At 43.8% G+C, this 19830-nt stretch overlaps 3 protein-coding genes across 5 annotated transcripts; 2 read left to right on the top strand and 1 right to left on the bottom strand.

Moving 5' to 3' along the window:
- Positions 1–1778: 1778 nt before the first annotated feature.
- Positions 1779–5297, top strand: scg2a (secretogranin II a). Its single transcript, XM_058079357.1, has 2 exons — positions 1779–1888; positions 3332–5297. Exon 2 carries the CDS (start codon positions 3340–3342, stop codon positions 4990–4992), a length of 1653 nt encoding a protein of 550 aa, XP_057935340.1. The 5' UTR covers positions 1779–1888; positions 3332–3339; the 3' UTR covers positions 4993–5297.
- Positions 4553–19819, bottom strand: ap1s3a (adaptor related protein complex 1 subunit sigma 3a). Of its 3 annotated transcripts, none has more exons than XM_058079366.1 (8): positions 19039–19819; positions 17835–17923; positions 13193–13388; positions 11192–11469; positions 9044–9222; positions 8141–8249; positions 6726–6863; positions 4553–6631 (listed from the first exon to the last, which is right to left on the bottom strand). In XM_058079366.1, the coding sequence occupies exons 4-8, from the start codon at positions 11192–11194 to the stop codon at positions 6596–6598; spliced, it is 465 nt and encodes a 154-aa protein (XP_057935349.1). In that variant the 5' UTR covers positions 11195–11469; positions 13193–13388; positions 17835–17923; positions 19039–19819; the 3' UTR covers positions 4553–6595. The 3 variants fall into 3 exon arrangements, with proteins under 3 accessions (XP_057935349.1, XP_057935347.1, XP_057935348.1); XM_058079364.1 differs by having other exon boundaries at positions 4553–6634; XM_058079365.1 differs by lacking the exons at positions 17835–17923; positions 19039–19819 and adding an exon at positions 14889–16741 and having other exon boundaries at positions 4553–6634.
- dhrs12la (dehydrogenase/reductase 12-like a) lies at positions 11425–18913 on the top strand. Its single transcript, XM_058079363.1, has 10 exons — positions 11425–11576; positions 13270–13403; positions 13992–14074; positions 14164–14259; positions 14367–14448; positions 14536–14597; positions 14926–15030; positions 15552–15642; positions 15931–16068; positions 17812–18913. Exons 1-10 carry the CDS (start codon positions 11521–11523, stop codon positions 17925–17927), a joined length of 963 nt encoding a protein of 320 aa, XP_057935346.1. The 5' UTR covers positions 11425–11520; the 3' UTR covers positions 17928–18913.
- Positions 19820–19830: the final 11 nt, after the last annotated feature.

Here is a 19830-nt window from a genome sequence, read left to right on the forward strand (position 1 = left end):
TAGACGCTTGACAGGCTGCCAGAAATAGAGACCACTGTGTGTGTGTGTGTGTGTGTGTGCTCACTCTCTTTCACACACACACTGCAGTCTGCAGTCCCTCGTCCCCCCACCCATCCCACTCCTGGTGGAGTCTGTAGATGAGTCATCAGTGGACTTTTAAGGATGTGTGACTGCAGCAGGAGAGCGACAACACACGTCATAAAAAGGAACCATTAGGAAGAAGTCACATGACCAGGGAGGGCCTGCTCCTGATATTCCCCCTTCTGCTCCTTCATCCAACGTTGGATGACCAACGTCATCCATGGGTGGAGGCTTACAAACGTTTAAGGAAAAGATGGAAGGATTCTGTTGCAAATGAAGGTTTTGCATATTGACTAAACATTATGGAGTAGAGTGCAAATCATGTAAGCATACACAAAGCAATATACACCATCCATCCATATCCATATCCATACACCATCCATCCAGCCATTTTCTGAGTCATCAGCTGGGGTGCTCTCCAGCAGCCCTCTGATACTTCAAGAAGGCTGCGTATTCTGAAGTGCCGTTTGGCAAGTACAGTACATGCAAACGTCAGTAAGGACCCTTTCCCAAGTGACCCTCTGGTTCACTGGGGACGACTCCAACACTAAGGCACCGAGCCAGGAGGCTATTTTGTTCCACAACTGTGAGTAGACGTGGGTCAAGGTGTCTCAACCTCCAGCATAAACTCTGATTGAAGTGGTCAGTCATGGTCCCATGTCATAAGACCCCTATTTGGCTGCCAAAGACCAGGTCACCCACCCTCCACCGCCACACAGAGCACATTGCACCGGACCCTTACGCTTACCCCCATGGGCGGTGGGTCTTCTTCGGGCCGGGCCGGGCCAGGCGAGCAGCTGCCCTCTCTCTTTTTCTCAGGGTCTTCTCAAGCATTAGGACATGCTTGCCTTGGTAGACCTGACCAGGGGAACATAAGGAACACATACAGTAGCTCCACCACAATAAGAGACCTGACCAGGGGAACATAAGGAACACATACAGTAGCTCCACCACAATAAGAGACCTGACCAGGGGAACATAAGGAACACATACAGTAGCTCCACCACAATAAGAGACCTGACCAGGGGAACATAAGGAACACATACAGTAGCTCCACCACAATAAGGTGCAGAGGAGCAAGATACACTATCACCCATTTTTATAGCAAAATAAAGTCAAGGTGGTGCCCTGTGATTGGCCCCGCCTCTCACCTGGAGACAGCTGGGATAGGCTCCAGCATCCCCACACCCCTCATGAGGATGAGTGGCAGAAAATGAATGAATGAATGAAAGTTAAGGTGGAATCATTAGTGATGGCCGATACTGCAAACATCGGTATCAATCGCATACCAAGCAAATCTAGTGAGTATATATATATATATATATATGAATGTATATGTATATATATGTTAATACAGCAATGCAACAATATAAACAACAGTAAAAACAAAATAAAGAAAATAACTGAAGAATATCAGTTTCATCATGCTAGTAACAATCTGCTACTTCTACTACTCTTTTTTTTTTGCTTTTTGGAGCCAGTATCATAAAACAATTGCGCACTGAGATTTCATAATTCCAGAGGGAAATGAATGAGTCAAATATCGAAGCATTGCGTCGTAAAATTGAATATTTATGTCAAATGTTCCATGCGTTTGAAAGGAGAGGCTGGATGTTCAGCAAGTTTGACGAAGTGTGCGAGTGTGCGTGTTATCGGAAGATGACCGTGACGCACTAGTCACGTGGTGTGTGTCTCACCAGCACGGGGAGCTGTCCGCGGTGCTGATCCCACACAGACACACATGCTGGTGACGGAGATGAGCACGTCGCTCCACAAGACCCGTCACGCAAACTAAGTCCACCAAAAGGTAGGATTTGCTACTTTGCTACTTCTCTCATCGCCGAGCCGTCATAGGAGGAGACTTTTCATTTCATTTTATTCTATTTTTCATGATGTTTTTTCCACTTCCTCTGACTATGTGTTGATTCGTGGATTTTCTTTAAAGAAAATCCACGATATATATGCGTGTACTGAAACATATTTCAATGTACGTTTTAGAACAAATTGTGCTACCAAACACTTAGTGAGCTGTGTATCAGTAAAACATATTCCATATAGACGTTCTTCGGATCGCTTAATGGCCGTGCGCGTAATAGCGGGTGATAATTGGTGTTTAAAAGGGTTTGCGCCTGCATGTGGCTTCTGCGGGAACATTAGTCTTACCGGGTTGCCATGACAACGGGGCCGTGACTCACGGTGTGCATCAATTTGACGGCTAATGAGATTTGCAGAGCGGACGGATGCCGATGTGTGCTGCAGCAACAGGCTGCAGGGATAACATGGCTGCAGCTCTGACCTGCGCTCTTAGAATACTTCATGATGTACTTCATTACTCTGAAAAAGATTCATACGGTGTATTGCCAGACATTCGCCTCTCCTGATCTTGCTGCCTTTTCATTAGAAATTGATTGCTAAACATGCAAAGGCGGGGTGGGCGATACCGGCAATGATGGTATCGATCCGATACCAAGGACGGGGCCAGGATTGCAGATATGGGAATATTTGACATTCGAAATCAGTAAAACAAACACGGCAAATATTTTAGGAAAATGAAAGACGATGTTTGGGAACAATTAAACAATATCTACACCAGTCAAAAGTTTAGAGACACTTTATCATGTTATTGAATGGGGAAGTGTCTCCAGACTTTTGACAGGTATTGTAATACAACAATGTCAAACAATGATATCAATATATGAATACAATCATCTCCTTTTGTTACTTACAGTAGTTTGAGCAAAACTAAATCAATCGTGCTAAATAGTTCAAGAGACCCGAGTTCAATCCCACCCTCGGCCATCTCTGTGTGGAGTTTGCATGTTCTCCCCTCGCATGCGTGGCTTCCCTCCCCCATTCCAAAAACATGCTAGGTTCATTGGCCACTCCAAATTGTCCATAGGTATGAATGTGAGTGTGAATGGTTGTTTGTCTATATGTGCCCTGGGATTGGCTGGCCACCAGTCCAGGGTGGACAGCTGGGATAGGCTCCAGCATCCCCGCGACCCTGGTGAGGGTAAGCGCCAGCAAATGAATGAAAACAGCAAAAAGTCCTATTGGCTCCCATTCAAGTCCTTTGGCGTTTTGCCCCCAAAACGGCCCCCATATTTGTGATGATGATATGCGAATATGAGAATATGAGAATATGAGAAGTGAATCCAATAGAAAATATGAGCTCACCTGTAGGACCTTCGTAGTGACGATGAAGCCCTCATTGTGACCATGGTGTCCATTTTGGACTCTTCCTCCGCAGGCCTCACGATGCCGCCATTGGCACACGGCGCCACAAGAGCCAAGCCTTCGCTCCTCTTTGCGGCCCAGCTCCTCGTTGTCCTTCTGTGTCTCCTCCGTCCCGTTCACGGGGGGAGGCACAGGCCGCAGGGGGGCGAGTCGGACCCGCCCCGGGCTCCTAGTGTTGACATGCTGAAAGCCTTGGAGTACATCGAGAACCTTGGCCAGACAACAGACTCCCAAGAGCAGGCGCACCTCCCCGGGGGGGACGCAGCGGACGCCAGTCAGAAGATGCGTTCCAGGGTGAGGCTGAACGAGGATGCGGTCAAAGACGCTGATGAGGAGAGCGAGGATAAGAGCGAGGAGCTGCTCCAGGCTGTGCTCAGCACCCTCCAGCAGACAGAGAAGGCCTCTGAGGCCGCTTCACGCCATCCCTCCCCCCTGGGGGGGGGCCAGGTGAGGCAACAGAGCATCACGCCTCACAAGAAGATGCCCCTCATGTTTGAGGACGAGGAGGAAGGTGAGGGAGACGAGGAGGAGGACGAACACCAGAGCCCCTTCAAGCGCACCAATGAGAACGTGGAGGAGAAGTACACGCCCCAGAACTTGGCCACACTGCAGTCCATCTTTGACGAGCTGGACAAGTTCACCTCGGAGAAGATGGCACACAAACGGCAGGATGAGGAGAAGGAAGATGAGGACGATATGTTTCATCTGAGAAACGTGGTGTATGACGACGAAGGGGAGGACCTCGCCGACTGGGGCCCCGCGGAGGAGCAAGATGACGAAGAGGAGGAGGAGGAAAACAAAGAAGAGTCGGACAGGAGTCTTGATTACGTGGATGAAGCAGAGGAGGAAGAAAGCTACCCGGTGAAGCGGTGGACTGATCCGGACGAGGTGGACTACTACCTTTTCAAAGTGTTGGAGAAAACAGAGGAGGAAGAGCAGAAGCGAGCGACAGAGGAAGAGGAGGAGAGGGCAGAGAGGGGAGCAACTCGGCACCGAGGCGACGTTGACCCTCAGGTCGTCTACCAGCTCATTGGCAGCCCCCAGAAATACAAGATCCCAGCGCTCGACCTCTTGGACCTGCTCGAGACCAAACAGAGCAATAACAAAGTGTGGCAGATGTCCTCAAGGAAGAGCCAGAAGATCCCTCCAGCTCTGCTGCTCCACCGACGCCCGTCTTTCAGACCCAGCGGCCCTAAAAGCCTGCAGAGGGAAGAAATCCTCAACATCCTGGGGTTGGGGAAGGACAGGAACCGGGGTCAAGCCTCCGTCAGGAAGGCGTACGGCGGCTGGCCATCGCGACTTCACACGGTGACCTCGGGGCGCGCCGGTGACGCCACTCCCACTCTGCGCCGCGTCCCTCCTGGTAGATCCTCAGAATACGACGGCGCCACGGCCGACCGGCTGGCGGCGTATCTGGCGGCGCAGATGCTGGCGAGACATCCCGGCCCTGCGTACCGCTACGGCCAAAAGCGGCAGGAGGCGGGGCAGGGCGCCACGGGCTCGTTTGAACGGGCCATGCAGGATTACTTGGATCAGATGGACTCGGGGAAGGAAGCCAAGGACAAGCGACAGACTGAGGATGGAGACGGCAACGCGGTGATGAAACTGATGAGCTACCTCAATCTGGAAACTGAAGACAGTGAGAACGGCACCAAAACAGGCAAAGGCATATAGACAAAGGGGAGATAAAGTACATATATATATATACATATATATATATAAATGTGTTATATATGTTATGATACATGTGGACAGAGACACAATGAAGTATTTTCAAAGATTTCAACATGCAGTCAACTGTGGTGGTCTTATTTAATAGCAGAAATAGCCATGATTTGACCTTCCTCCCATACGCCGGCCTTGACACACAAGCACCAGACCCCTTTTTACACTCACTTGTGTTTCTTGCTAATTCTGACTTAAATGTGAGCATACGTGACATACGTGAGGTCAATAAAGCATCGACTTCATCTTTTCCTTTCCGTGTCCCGCTTCTTTCCCACGTTCACAACCCTGTTGGCTATTTAAGTACAAAATACATGATGCTACTTTTAACCCTTAACTCTTCTATTGGTTCCAACAATGCTTTAACCAGACATGCCCAAAACGATAATACTCACTTGTGATTTATGCATCTAGTATTATGTTCTCCATATATAATATTATATTCCAACAGTGACAACATTTCCCAAAGTCAATTTGCACAGAATTTGTCCAAAAATGCTTCAATCCTGCTAATTTTGGTTCATTGAGCCACATGTAGCGACAGACAGAACAATTGAATGTTCTTCCGCTAGACTGCAGAAGGTACAAGAGCGACCTTTGTGGAGAAAAGGTCACACTCGGTGGTGAGATTTTCTAATGACTTGGCTGAGTAAAGGTTGGCAAACACTGTAAAGGAATATCATCCCTGCTAAGACACGTGTGAGTCTATAAAGTATCCCAACTGGGATGAATACAGTGGAAGCCGTTGAAGCCGACATTCCTGGGGTTGGCTGTCTCAGGCCGACATACATGACCAAATATAGCTTTAACCGTGTTGAGCGTGCTTTTGGATACGCGCAAATCTTTTCATCTTTAGTGAAACTAGACAGTTACGTCACTTATCGTTTCACGCTGATGCACCCATTTCTTCCTCAAATGTTATGTAGGTCCTTCTCGAGATGAGTGACACTTTTCTTCACAAAGAGGTGAGTATTAAAGCACGTGTTGAGATGAGTCACTTGTTAGGTAATAATCCCCTAGGATGATTTGAAGGACTTAATCAAGTGTGAATATGACAATATTCTTAAAAAGGTGATGTTTATCATCTAATTGGTACAAATTAACATTTGGGTGTAATATAAACATTGCTACGTAAATAGCTAGCCTACATTCAAAACCTTACTTCCTATTAGGCACGCACAGACAATTGCCATGGCAACGCTCCAAACGTCTCACCAAAACCCATGACTTATACGTACATACATAATCTACCATGATCATTTTGGCAGCTCCACCTCCTCATGCGACATGTTGCCGTGGATGTTGAAAGCCATTCTGGAAGACTGGAAGAACAGAAGGCCAGAAGAAAACAAACGTATTTTATCCGAACTACAGAATGCATCAACCTTTTCTGCAGACACCGCTACTGAGAGGCAGCCAAGGATGCCAAGAAGTAAGAGGAACACAGTGGACCAGGACTTAATGGTGTCCATCTAAACAGGTTCCGCTGATTATTTGTAGCACAGTTAAAGCCTTTTGCTTCATCCCGGAGAAATTCCCGTCTTCTCCTGGCTCAGTAAGCGGGTCTGCTCATATATTCCTCCATTGTCTGCTGTCACAAAAGAGTTACACTGATAAGGTCCCGTGTGAGTCACTTCTCCACAAACCTACGTTCTCCGAGGGAGTGTGAAAGCATACTGCACCTCTTGAAGCGCGTCAGCCTCCTCCAGAGAGACGCCCACAGCCGCTCTGGAGGTTTCCAGCACTTCTCCTCCCATCAGGAATTCATCCAGAATAAAGTAGGCCTTTTCAAAGTTGAAAATAATGTCCAGCTCACATACCTGGCAGGGCAAAAGAAACAAACAATATTTCACTCTTCACACGTTCACAGGACAAAAATATATTCATAATTCATGCTGTCTCATAGTTGACTACGGTTTATTTGTGGGAAAAAGGTATATATTTACATATTTCAAGGATGAAAATGGATAAAATACAAATACAGTAGGTGAAACTGTTGTTGCTGGAACAAAAGGCTTTTATTGCCTCACAACAGGCTCAATAATAATAGCACAATAATCGTAATAAGAACATGGGCTACTCTTGCGGCTGTAATCCAATCCAAGGTAAAACTCAATCCACAAGCAAAAGTTTTATTGAGGTCTTATTTTCTCTGGATGGATATTGGGTACTATAGGGTCTTATTTCATGTGGAGATGGCTGTTATCATGTTAAAAATATTTGCAAGGTCATAAACAGGTTTTCTAATTACCAAAATATTCAAATAATAAGTCAGGGAGTCAATTCCCCGTAATAAGCATGGGTTTTCCATTGGTCATATTTAAAAAGAAGAAAATGGTGGAGCACAGGGATTAAAAAAAAAACAACAACAACAACATTACAACCTGTATGTAAAAAAAATGTAATAAAAACATTGAGCAGCTGTGTGGAAAGCAACCACAGCTGTGTGCCGGGGAACAAAATGAAATCAGCACCAATAAAAGGGTAACTTCATTCCTCTTGTTGTGTTCTTAAACATGATTAAAAAAAAACATGAGCTAATGTTGCACATATTTCACGGCACAAACCAAAAATCTCAGCCCCAACACCAATGCTGACGTGTTAAACAATATAAAATCATCTGCAGATTTGCCCAAAACCTTTCTGTTCCTTGTTGTGGCCAGGTCCTCGGTGGCCCCCCACTGGGTTCACGGTGACGGGTTACATGCTGAGGTCGTATTTTGTGCAAATGCTACGCTGTAATGAGTGCGGACCTCCAACAAGGCCAAACCGTTGGAAGAAAAGTGAAAAAAATGTCAAGCGTGGTATTTGACTCAGGCCCCCACACGGCTGATGTAGCATGACAAACTCACAGGTGGTGCGGGGGGGTGACGACTCAATACAGTAAAAAATAGATCCCTGCATTTGCCTCTAAGGTAGAAAAGACATGAGAACGCGGAACCGTAGAGTCAATAGAATCTGTAGGAGTAAATGGACAGAAACATTGTACAGTAATACGGTCAAGTGGATATGTAAAAGGAAATAAAACAAACAAAGGACAGCTAATACTGTAATACTGTAGTACTGTTATCTATCTAAAACATGCATGTGTACTTACATTCCCAAAGTATTTATCCAGCAGCTCCACATATCTGTGTAAAACTTCCAGGCTCAGCAGCTCATTATCCTGGTCTTCCAGCCCGGCACAGAAATACAGGCTGGCATATCTGCATTGGACGATATTCCTGTTAGCTACGGATGTCCCATATTGGCTTTTGTGCTGAAAACCCACATGCCGATATTGTCCAACATATTGTCCCAATTTCTGATAGCGATATCAGCCGATACCAATATGTGTAACATGACATATCTCCTGTGGCGGAATGAACACGTGTGTTTTTAAAATATAGTTTTTCATCATCTGGAAAAAATCTGATATAGACCGATATCACATTTTGATATTGATACAGGGCCGAGCCGATAATTATCAGACATTCCTACTGTTGATATACTGTGACAACCATGACACATGATCAATCCAAATGTCGATAGTGTACCAAAGCTAGTATCAATATCCGATTGGTGCTAGCTCGATGAGAGCGCTATTTACCTGCGCCTTGGTTATGTTTTTGCCTGCAGTTATCTCTTTGTTTGTTGGTCTGTGATCAAAATTACTTGGACAAGTTGTGACTGGTTTGGATAACATTTTCAGGAATTGTCGTAAATGGGATGTGAAAGTACTGACTAGATTTTGGGGGGGGGGGGTGTCCAAAATTTTCCCCAAATTCACCCGAGTTAATTACCTGCTCCCACTGCCACATTTTGATCAACTTATTCAATGTTGCAGTTTTGGTGGATGAGCTGAAGTTATACAATAACACTATAATCCCGAGCAGACTTTAGCCTTACCAGGGTTGTTTAAGTCCAGGAGAGGGTACAGTAGTTACTCTCCAAGTCTTATCAGTGTGTTACTATGCTGCCTTGGCAAGTTAATCAGTGAACAGTAGTCTGAGGCGCACACCTTTTGTAAACAATCTTGAGGTCTCTCCATTGGAGGAAATTGCATGAACGCGGTGGACGGGCCAACACGATGGCCATCATGTCCCGGATAACTTTCTTCTTCTCCCGGTCTGTTAGAGGAGTGAACCACTTCTGCAGCCGCAGCCTTCCCTGCTTGCTAAACAGCAACAGGAAACGGATCTGGAGAGTACAAAAGTGGCAAGTGAAAAACCCATCAAAGTGTTCATGTCGGACATTCAAGTACAGAACGCTGGCGACCAAACCGCCACACAGGAACATTTGGAGCATCACCTTTGACAGCGGCTCCCGATAAATACAAACACCGCTGTTGCCAAGAGCGCCATTAAAGAACAGACTTTGCCCTGAGACGCATCGCAAACAACTGCTGCAAGATAACCCACGCTGTGTGGAAATAATCTTACAAAAAGTACACACGTTTACACAGGAACTAATGACTAAGGCGCATACATGTCAAGGAGTTACTAAGGAACTAATGACTAAGGCGCATACATGTCAAGGAGTTACTAAGGAACTAATGACTAAGGCGCATACATGTCAAGGAGTTACTAAGGAACTAATGACTAAGGCGCATACATTTCAAGGAGTTACTAAGGAACGAATGACTAAGGCGCATACATTTCAAGGAGTTACTAAGGAACGAATGACTAAGGCGCATACATGTCAAGGAGTTACTAAGGAACTAATGACTAAGGCTCATAAATTTCAAGGAGTTACTAAGGAACCAATGACTAAGGCGCATACATTTCAAGGAGTTACTAAGGAACTAATGACTAAGGCGCATACATGTCAAGGAGTTACTAAGGAACTAATGACTAAGGCGCATACATTTCAAGGAGTTACTACTAATGAGGAACTTATGAGTAGCGGTTCATCCCCCGTACTGTAATATGGTGCTGCAGAAAGTGTTCCCATCAAATATAAACCTTTCCAAACCAGGAGTCGATCCAGTTTTCCCAAATCCTCATCATAAATGATAACAGAATGAAACTGCTGCCATCATGAAATCTTTCTTGACTGTCACTGGAAATACTAGAATGTAAAAATCAAGAACGGAAGGGGAGAACCAGATGAAATGCAGCATCGCAAGAGGTGGATAACATTGTGCGGATAAGCAGTACATACGGTACTTTATGTAAAGTAATCCCTTCTTTAATCCCTGACTGTAATCAGATCATATATTTTATAGTTTGGACAAAGAGCCTGTTTACAACCTTGTACATATGTTTTTTAGCCCCCCAGACCTAAATACACAAATACACCTTACATTTGCATTAGCCAATATGGTAGACATAACAGAAAAGCCAATTAAGACCGAGTTAAGACTCCTATGTGCAACCTCAGCTGCTTACCATAAACTCTAACTACATTTTGTACTACAGTATATCATATGATGCTCGTGTATTTACAATTACAAAAACTGTGAACATATTCACCATTCATATTTAATTTTCTAGTAATTGACTTCTTAAAAAACAAAACACAGGGAGTCCAATGAACCATGCTGTAATTTACGATGGAGTATTAGGGCCACATCTCATTCATTTACGATTTTATTCTTGTAAATTGATGGCTTTATTCTCTAAATCTCAGATGATTGTAATCCGAATCTGATTCTGATTCTCTACTCTTTGGTAGCAGACATTGCCTGAGAAACGGAGGGGACCTTTGGCTTTGGGCAAAGGTAATATTCCTTTTTTTTCTATTAAATTTCAGACCTTTTTTCTGATACATTTATGACTTTATTCTCATAAATTTACAACCTTATTCCCAAAATCTCAGATTTTTCTAAAATAATTCTTTCATTCTGGCAACTGAAGTACCTTTTTTTAACAGTGTATTGTCTATTTGGTGGTAGTTACAATTTAAGAAGTACACATATTTCAGCAAGTATATTGGCTCATTAATAACAAATTTAAGCCAAAGACAAATAAATTAGGCGCTGCAGGCCGCAAATGGGCCCTGGGCCATGTTTTGGACACCACTGGCAGGGTGTATGATGAAAAACTAGTATAAATATTTTTTCATTAAAACCTACTTTTAAATTGTGCACTTAACTTAAACTTAATAAAATAAACTTGACTTTCTGAAATAAACAAGCTACTAACTTTCAGAAACAGCTGACACTCACCATTTTGGCTCTCAGCGATGGGACTCCAATCCTAAAACGGGAAATTTGCCCCCCCCAAAAGTCCTTTAAATCGCTGAAGCTGAAGTCTTCTTTGTCTGATGTAGCCTACATTGTGTGATCCCACCTTTGCCGCACCTACACACGCACACACACGCACACACAAACACACACACACTCAAGTTGACTTTGAACAGAAGGCACATTGTCTGAACGCAGTGCAGTTCCGGGATGTGCCGTCAGGGGGTCGCAGGTGCTGGTCCACGTGGTTTGAGCGGAGACTAAAAAGCAGAGCAGAGAGAAGACGTCAGTGTGATGCTTGCACAGCCAGCATGTCTCTCTATCGCAACCTGGCCTGGTTCCTCAAGGGAATGACTCAATACACCAGGTAGGATCTTCTCGCTTTGCCTTCTGTTGGCTAACAATCTTACAATTTCATTTATTCACTTTTTTATGCTATATTTTTTTCACTATATCTTTAAATATTTCATTCAACTATTTATTATAATTAACAATTGAAATTGTGTTTGTCACTAAATTCTGTACATATTGTTAAAAATGCATATTTTCAAGAAATGAAATGTCTATTTTATTCAGGTTTTTTCCCCCCTTTCGTGTCCAAACTTTAGGGACCCTGTAGATCATGCTGGTGATGTATATAGCTTGGTTGAAAAATAAATAACAATAAACCAAAGATTGCACCAAAAGTCATGGCAGGCCACCACCTAGCATGGAAAATTGTCTCATGTGTGATGTACATATTTACTGCTAATAATAATACTAAATAATAAAATATAACTACCAACTTCTATATGTCCATAGTCAGTGTTACATTCCAGTCTTAAGGACAATTGTACACGATACTTTGTGGAAAAGCGGGTCTATACAGCTGCCTGAAGCTAACTTTTCATTAGCCTGTGGTACATTCCACAAATACAATTATAAAAACAGCAAATGCAAGAGTGAAGAAAAAGAGCAAAAAATGGCGACGCTAATAGCACAAAGCTAAGCTTAAAAACATAACTAAGCTAGTATTGGTGTTGATATAATACAAAGTAAATACAGAGCCAGCATCGCCAGCATGACTTTTTACATGAAATTGTTCCAGATTCATGAATAAGTGCACGACAGCACCTTTTAATTTTGTTTTCAGACAAACAAAAAAGCTTGTCTGTGAATATTAAACAATATATAAATACAACTAAGACAATGTAACAATATCAACAAAATACAATTTTCCCTTTTTTACTAAATACAATTGAGAATAATTAAAACAAAACAAAAACTTTCATTCAAATCCTTAGCAAATATGTACCTGGAATACATAACTAAAACCCAACAATACAAAAAAAATTCTGAGCGTAAACATAGAAGAGGAGTGAAAAATATGGCCGACGTCACACATGAATACAGACGACGGACTCGTCCATCCCCAACTCTATGGTATTTATAGTTTTAGCATTTATTACAAAAAGTTCCCCCCCTCGTATCTTTGATTTTTCAGCATGCATGCAAAGTTTGGACACCCGTGTTGTGCAGGAAGTGGAAGTCGAAAAAGAAAGGGTGGAAGCGGTATCCCGGTACTGCAGGACAAATCCTGTCATGTATCTGAGCTCTGGTACACAAGAAGCCGTGTTGGCTGAAAAGGTGCTTTTGTCATCGCTTCTCTTTGTTCTGTGTTGTCGCTTCTCTAACAGTGGCCGCTTCTCACCCTGCACTAATATCGCTCTGCATGACACCAGCAAACAGAGCCAGTATTTAGCCTCACACACACACACACACACACACACCCTCAACAATGGCATACTGGACAATGGTTGGAATTGAGGTCCATGATACCGTCCCGTTGGCAGTCAGGGTGGAACAATCTCTCAGTCATCGTCTGTGTACAGTAAAAGCTCTGACACTGACCCCTCTGACCCAAACACACTTCCTCTTTCTGATCAAATACAGTAGCAGGTGAGCTGTACCGCACGGTACTAGTACTGCATATAAATCACTTACCCGATTCCTGAGGCCTGGCGTGACAAATCATGAGACCTTGCTGATAGACATTCAACGTCCGTGTTCCCTCTTTGTAGAAATGCTTTCCTATCGGCCTCCAAGCGCTTTGTGGAGAAGGACCTGGAGGTGTCTCTGGCAGGACGAGCCTTCATGATAACTGGAGCCAACAGCGGCATCGGGAAAGCGACGGCCATGGCTATTGCAAAGAGAGGTACTCAAATTATATACAGTACATACATCTTACCAAAAAGAAACATATATTATTTATTGATATTACAGTGGACCCCACCATTTAACTCATTCAATCCCAAACGTTCTTCAAAAGACAAGCCGTTCACCCACTTTAGACCATTTTCAAGGCTCACAGAATATTGTGTCCAATGGCTCTATTCATAAACATCCGACTGACAACTCGGCGTTGCTAACTGCACGTTGCTAACTTGACGTTGCTAACTTGACGTTGGCGATCTCCTCCACTTTCAGATGGTATGTAAAAAAAGTGACTGTTGTAACGGTGAGAATCAGTTCCAGAATTGTTAACTTGCAACGAAAGCTAACAAGCTAAATGCACAATCAAGTTTTCAGCCGTAAATATCCGTCACAAAGTAAATAACGTATCAAGTGTTTTTCTTATTACTAATAAGTCCCAAGTACACATGTAAGCAATGGCTAGCATCACTTATTCTGACAAGCCCTACGCCAATGTGAGTCCCCCAATCCAAGGCACGGTTCCGCTACAGCTACAATATAGGAATATCAAGGACCATGACGGCCATGTCACCCCTGCTGGTCGCCACAGGTGGAACAGTCCACATGGTGTGTCGGAACAAGGACAAGGCTGAAGAGGCGAGGGCTGAACTTGTAAAGGAGACAGGAAATAAAGTACAGTGGGACTCTTTTCTCTCCTGACATTTCCCGTCCAAAAAACGGATACGGGAAGTCTTCATGTACAAATGTAAATGTCACCACAGGAGATCTACGTCCACATCCTGGACATGTCAGAGACCAAGAAGGTGTGGGAGTTTGCTGACGCCTTCAAGAGGAAGTACAAGACTCTAAATGTCCTGGTGAGGAAACGATGATGATGATGCGTGTCGCTGTCACGTTGATGGATTGATGGTAATGTCATCTTAATGTCACATCCGTCCAGTGAATGTTGTCCTAATGTGCGTAGATCAATAACGCAGGGTCTATCATGAGTCAGAGGGATGTGAACACGGAGGGTCTGGAAAAGAGCTTTGCCACCAACGTCCTTGGTGAGTGAACACGACGGTGTGAGGAGACCTCCGACATGACGTGGCGGTGTAAGGGGTCCGTCCCCCTTATCTCTATCTGTCTTCCAGGGATTTACATTCTCACCAAGGGTCTCGTTCCTCTGCTGGAGAAGAGCGCAGACCCCAGAGTGGTAAGTCAGAGACACTGCTAGAGGATGACCTCATATACGGAGCACAGAGCAGATGGGAACATTAAGAGGAATTAGAGGACCAAGCTCAGCCAAGGCCAACTGGTCCTAATGTGGATCCGCACCAGAACGTCCACCTTCCTAAATACCAGCATCCTGCATGTGACTGATGTTTTCATGCTGCTTTTTCTGTTGAAAGAAAAAGCAGCCTAAATGTTGGCGATGCACGCGCTTCTGTGCCCAAAAACATTCAAGCATTTTCCCACGTAAAGTTCTCACATCATGTCCACTTACTCCAGCAGCACCCAAAGCTTCATTCCTGTGTGTGCAGATTAGCGTGTCATCAGGGGGCATGATGGTGCAGAAGCTCAGGATAGGGAACCTGCAGTCAGAGAGAGGTCGCTATGACGGCACCATGGTCTACGCCCAACACAAGGTACCGATCGTGTTTGTGTTTCATTATCATTCGGCGGGGACTACCTGTACATTTTACAACTTAAAAGGTCAAGGCACAACTCAAAACGCTGGGTTCCACAGGGCGTTGCTGCCTTGAAGTAACCTCCCTCTTTTTTTGAGAAACTTGGGACTGTCGAGTCTCTATTCCGGATGGCATTGGGGATCCCACACATATGGCTGGATGTTAAAAGCGGACCTTTTAAAAAGATAAATCACTGTTTAATATCAACACCTATAATGTTGGCTTCGCAGCAAGCGACACAACAAGTCCTTCTGAGCACTTGGGAGTGGGACCAACCAACATGGAGGCGAGCCGTGGCTGGAATCATTTAAAACACACCGTTTTCATGAAGAAATAAAGCTGAATAGGTGCAGGTTCTGGAACAACTAGAAAGCTTTCTGTGCTGGTATTGTGTGCAGCTGCTCTACAGGAGTCCACAACGCAACACAAAGGGCCAAAAATGAACATAATAGGTCCCCTTTATGACACGTGTCTTCCAGAGGCAGCAGGTGGTGATGACGGAGCAGCTTGCAAAGATCCACACGAGCATCCACTTCTCTGTCATGCATCCAGGCTGGGTGGACACTCCTGGTATGGCAAGTCCTGTTGGCTCACTATAAGCCCACATTGAAATAAGGAACTTTTGGTCATGGACTAGACATGTGATGCCATCATCTGTTGGCATCTGAACAAGACTAAGGCCATCATGTAACAGCAGGAGGACAGCTACAGATAGCATGTCTGCTTCACCATAAAGAATTGTTTTAGAAGTAAAATATAACACATTTTAACAACAGACTGCAAATTTCAATATGTGTGAATCTTTGTCCCCTTCCTCCGCCATACGTGTGTGTGTGTGTGTGTGTGTGTGCGCGGCAGCTGTGGCGAACGCCATGCCTGACTTCCATCGCTCCATGAAGGACAGCCTGCGAACCCCGGAGCAGGGCGCTGACACCATAGTGTGGTTGGCCGTGTCCGAGGCCGCCACCGCCAACCCCAGTGGACGCTTTTATCAGGGTGACGCCAACATATTCATTTCTACATGATATGTATTCTTTATTTCATAGGCCTTTCCAAGCTATGAAAAAGTTCCTCTGTGACATGCACACGCATGCGTACGCAGACAGCGTGCACGCAGACAGCATGTACGCACACAGCGTGTATGCAGACAGACGCACCTCAGTGACCTTTAAGGGGCAGGAGGCATCCACGGAGAACAAAAACCTAGGATTTTTTATTTTTTTTAGACCAAACAATAACAAAATGACAAATGAATGTGGGAGGAAAACCCACAGACGCACAGAGATTGGAACCCGATCTCCCAACTGTGTGGCCAATATGCAAACCGCTCGTCCACCGTGCGGGCACATCTGATCATATAATATAGAATGCAATATTTCTTTAATATGTCATGTTTCACGCTGTGAAGTTGGGCAATCGCGGTTTGTGACGTGTATTTTGTCACAGGCAAATCGTCTGTCAAACGTAAGCAGCCTTTCTGCTTTTCAACGGTATTAAAGAGCAACTGCATTACTTGACCGACCATACGTCTCACAAGGGTCTGCGTCTGGATGAGTATTTGTTGTCCCAGCTTGGAAAACGGCTGGATATATTTGAGACGGGCGAGTTCCTTTTGTGTTGTTTTATGTTGCTAACACTTATAAAAAAATATACATTTGGCATACCGGCTCGCTCATGCTCACCTTTTTAGTCAATATTTTGGCATTTTGCTTTGCATGCTTCTTTTTCTGTGTTGCCTTGCATCGCTCCTCAGGGCCCTTTTTGCAATGTTGGTATGCTAACGGCATCGCCGTCCCCACACAGACAAAGCCACAGTATGACTGACAAGAGGTCTCACTCTGTTGTTGTTCTATGAAGCGTGTATGTAGGTAACTGCCTGACACGCTAGCACGTGGCAATATACGGAGGCCGTCAAAATGATCCAATTCATTTTCATTTATCGTTTGATGAAAATTTGAAGTGAAGGAGAAATCTTGCCACATTTTAACCTTGCTAGATAGCCTAACAAGATCTCGTAACACCCCTTGTTAAAACTGCCGTTTCTCAAAAGATAAAGAAGCAAGCCAAAGCATTCAAACAGAATTTCTTTCCAAACCCCCGGTTTAACTCCATCTCTGTTATTATACAAATCTGTGAGTAACAGTCTAGATGCCCTTCATTATTTCATTTCACAAAATTGCGTGCCCAAACGAAGCACCTTTTGTGCCAACTTCCAGTCAGGGCATTTTTTTATCGAGCGTGACTGCTAAATAGCCCACCATGGAGCCGAGCAAGCAGCCAAAATATTGAATTCAAGAGGGAGGTCAACACAAAGTACAAATACTGCGTCCCTGAGAATGTGCAAATGGAATAAGGAGAATGGCTCATAGATTTTTAAACCTTTTGAAGCTTATTTTGCACTAAACAGGAAGTGACTATGTGCATGTTTTAATGCTGTGTCACTCATGTTTCTGTTGTCGTTTCATAATAGTGATAAAGTTAACGCTACAATGCATGTCAACATAAATGGACCCATTTTTCCTGAAATTACCCCCTTGTGCCGCAATTTTTATGCTGACATAAGCAAAGACCGCACATGTGGATTTTGGCCTAACTCTGGCCTATGCCTAAGCGGACCAGGACAACATCAATGGGAAAATGTCATGATGTCATGCGGAAATTTTTGCAGGAAAAAAAATCATTTTGAGGAAAAGCAGTATAGGAATTTCAGTCAAATGTTCTGTGTGTGTTCACGCAAAGACCGCAGGATGGTGGCCACTCACCTGCCATTGGCCTGGACACACAGTTCCCCTCTGGAGGAGCAGAAACTCATCTCCGCACTGGACGACTTGGCCAAGATGTTCCAGCCACACTGAAGAAGACACCGGTGCATTTTCACCACTCTAACCAGTAACCCAGTAACCAGTGGACAAACATCTGAATCCCCCGCCTTAGAATCATCACTACTGTATAACATAAAGCCGCATTAAAACACAAAATGCGTTCTATATCGGCGTGTAACAAGGACTAAAACTATTGATCATCTTCTTATAGAGAGCATTGCACAGACACAGACAGCAATTTTTACCCTGACTTTTTCAAAGTTGTCAATCAGGTGGGAATCTGATTGGACCAAAGTCATGGCCGCTTTTCAATGATGCAGGCCAAGCTTCGAGATCAACCTCCTTGTCGTGTAGTTAACACTTGTTATTAACATTTATGTTGTGTTTTTGTCGTGTTTGTCATGCAGTGTAGCGGGTTGATCTGCAGGAGGAGGCCAAGTGTTGTCACCATGGCAGGGGTGTCCAAAAAGTGACAAATCAAAGGATGCGGGTCCATTTTGATTATTAAAAGGCAATGTAAGGAATGTAGATATGCGATGAAGTTATATATAAAACAGGCTGCATCTCAGCTTTGGGTTATAGGTGACAAAGCGTATTTTTCTTATAACGCGTCCTTCATTTCACTACAAATGAGTTTCTTGTTGCAGTCCACTTGCATCGAGTGCAGCAGGTGGGGGCATTGCCTTCATTTTCAAAAATGGCTAATCCAATGTAGATATGCCAAGGTCAATATAAAACAGCTTTGTGTTATACTAATAGAATATCAATACTATTAGTTATTAGTAGCAACATTTCAACTTTTCCCACATTGTTGCTGTTTTTTTGTTTGCTTAATGGGCCAACAAAAACAATCTACAGTCCGCACTTTGAACATCCCTGCTCTATGGGCTTTGCAATAAATCCATGTATTTTTTAATAATATCTGTAGTCACTGGGATTGGAGCTTCCAAATGCATTCCCAAATAAAATGCTAAAAATTAATGACTTGAGTTTTTTCTCCAATTGTCTTAAATGACTCACTGAAAACAATAAAATGCATATTTAATGAATGAAGCTATGACTCGTTCGTCCCGCATTGAACTAGTAAAGACCACCGAAGGAAAGGGTATTTACTAGAGTATTTACTACTACAACTACAACTTACCTCTCATACGACTACTGCGCTGCTAATTTCCATCCTAGTTAGCCACTAAAAAGGAACTGCACACAAACGACCAGCAAATGTGAAATCATGAACTTCAATTCGACCAAATTCGACAACTAGCAGGAGGACACAACTAAAGAACATGCTAATTGGAAGACAAGTTCTCGTGCGGAAAAGAAAAGTTCGCGCCGGATCCAAACAGGAAATTACAAAATAAGAGACAAAACAGGAACTCGTAGTGGCGGCAAGACCAAGCCGGATGTTCAACAATCAACATAACATTAATAAGAATCCATAATATTTATACAGCGCCTTTACACGCAGTACAGTACATTAAAGTACGATTCAGCAAACTGTTACTAACAAACACGTTGACTGTGACTTTCAGACATTTCCTCTGAGATATAACCACATTCGATACATGAGAAAAATGTAACAAATATCGTCAGTTAAGGTTGACAACGTCATCTTTTCTAAAGTGTAGGTCACGGTGTTTATTATCCATTAAGCTTTATCCACATTATTATTATTTATTATACGGGAGCCAGGCAACGGCATTTCGTTGGCAATTTCACTGCTGTATTATTGTGCAATGACAATAAAGTCTATCTATCTATCATTTCGTGTATATTCATGCACTGTTTCCCAACCTTTATCCAGCCAAGGTAAAATGTCACATGAAGTACATTAAGCTTCTGCCATCTAGTGGACGAGCATTCAATTGTTTTGCCTGTCAATATGCATCTGCCATAGAAAGATGAGAAGATATACATATTCATACTAAATACATTT

The sequence above is a fragment of the Doryrhamphus excisus genome, chromosome 8 (genome assembly GCF_030265055.1).
Source record: "Doryrhamphus excisus isolate RoL2022-K1 chromosome 8, RoL_Dexc_1.0, whole genome shotgun sequence".
NCBI classification, from domain to species: Eukaryota; Metazoa; Chordata; class Actinopteri; order Syngnathiformes; family Syngnathidae; genus Doryrhamphus; species Doryrhamphus excisus.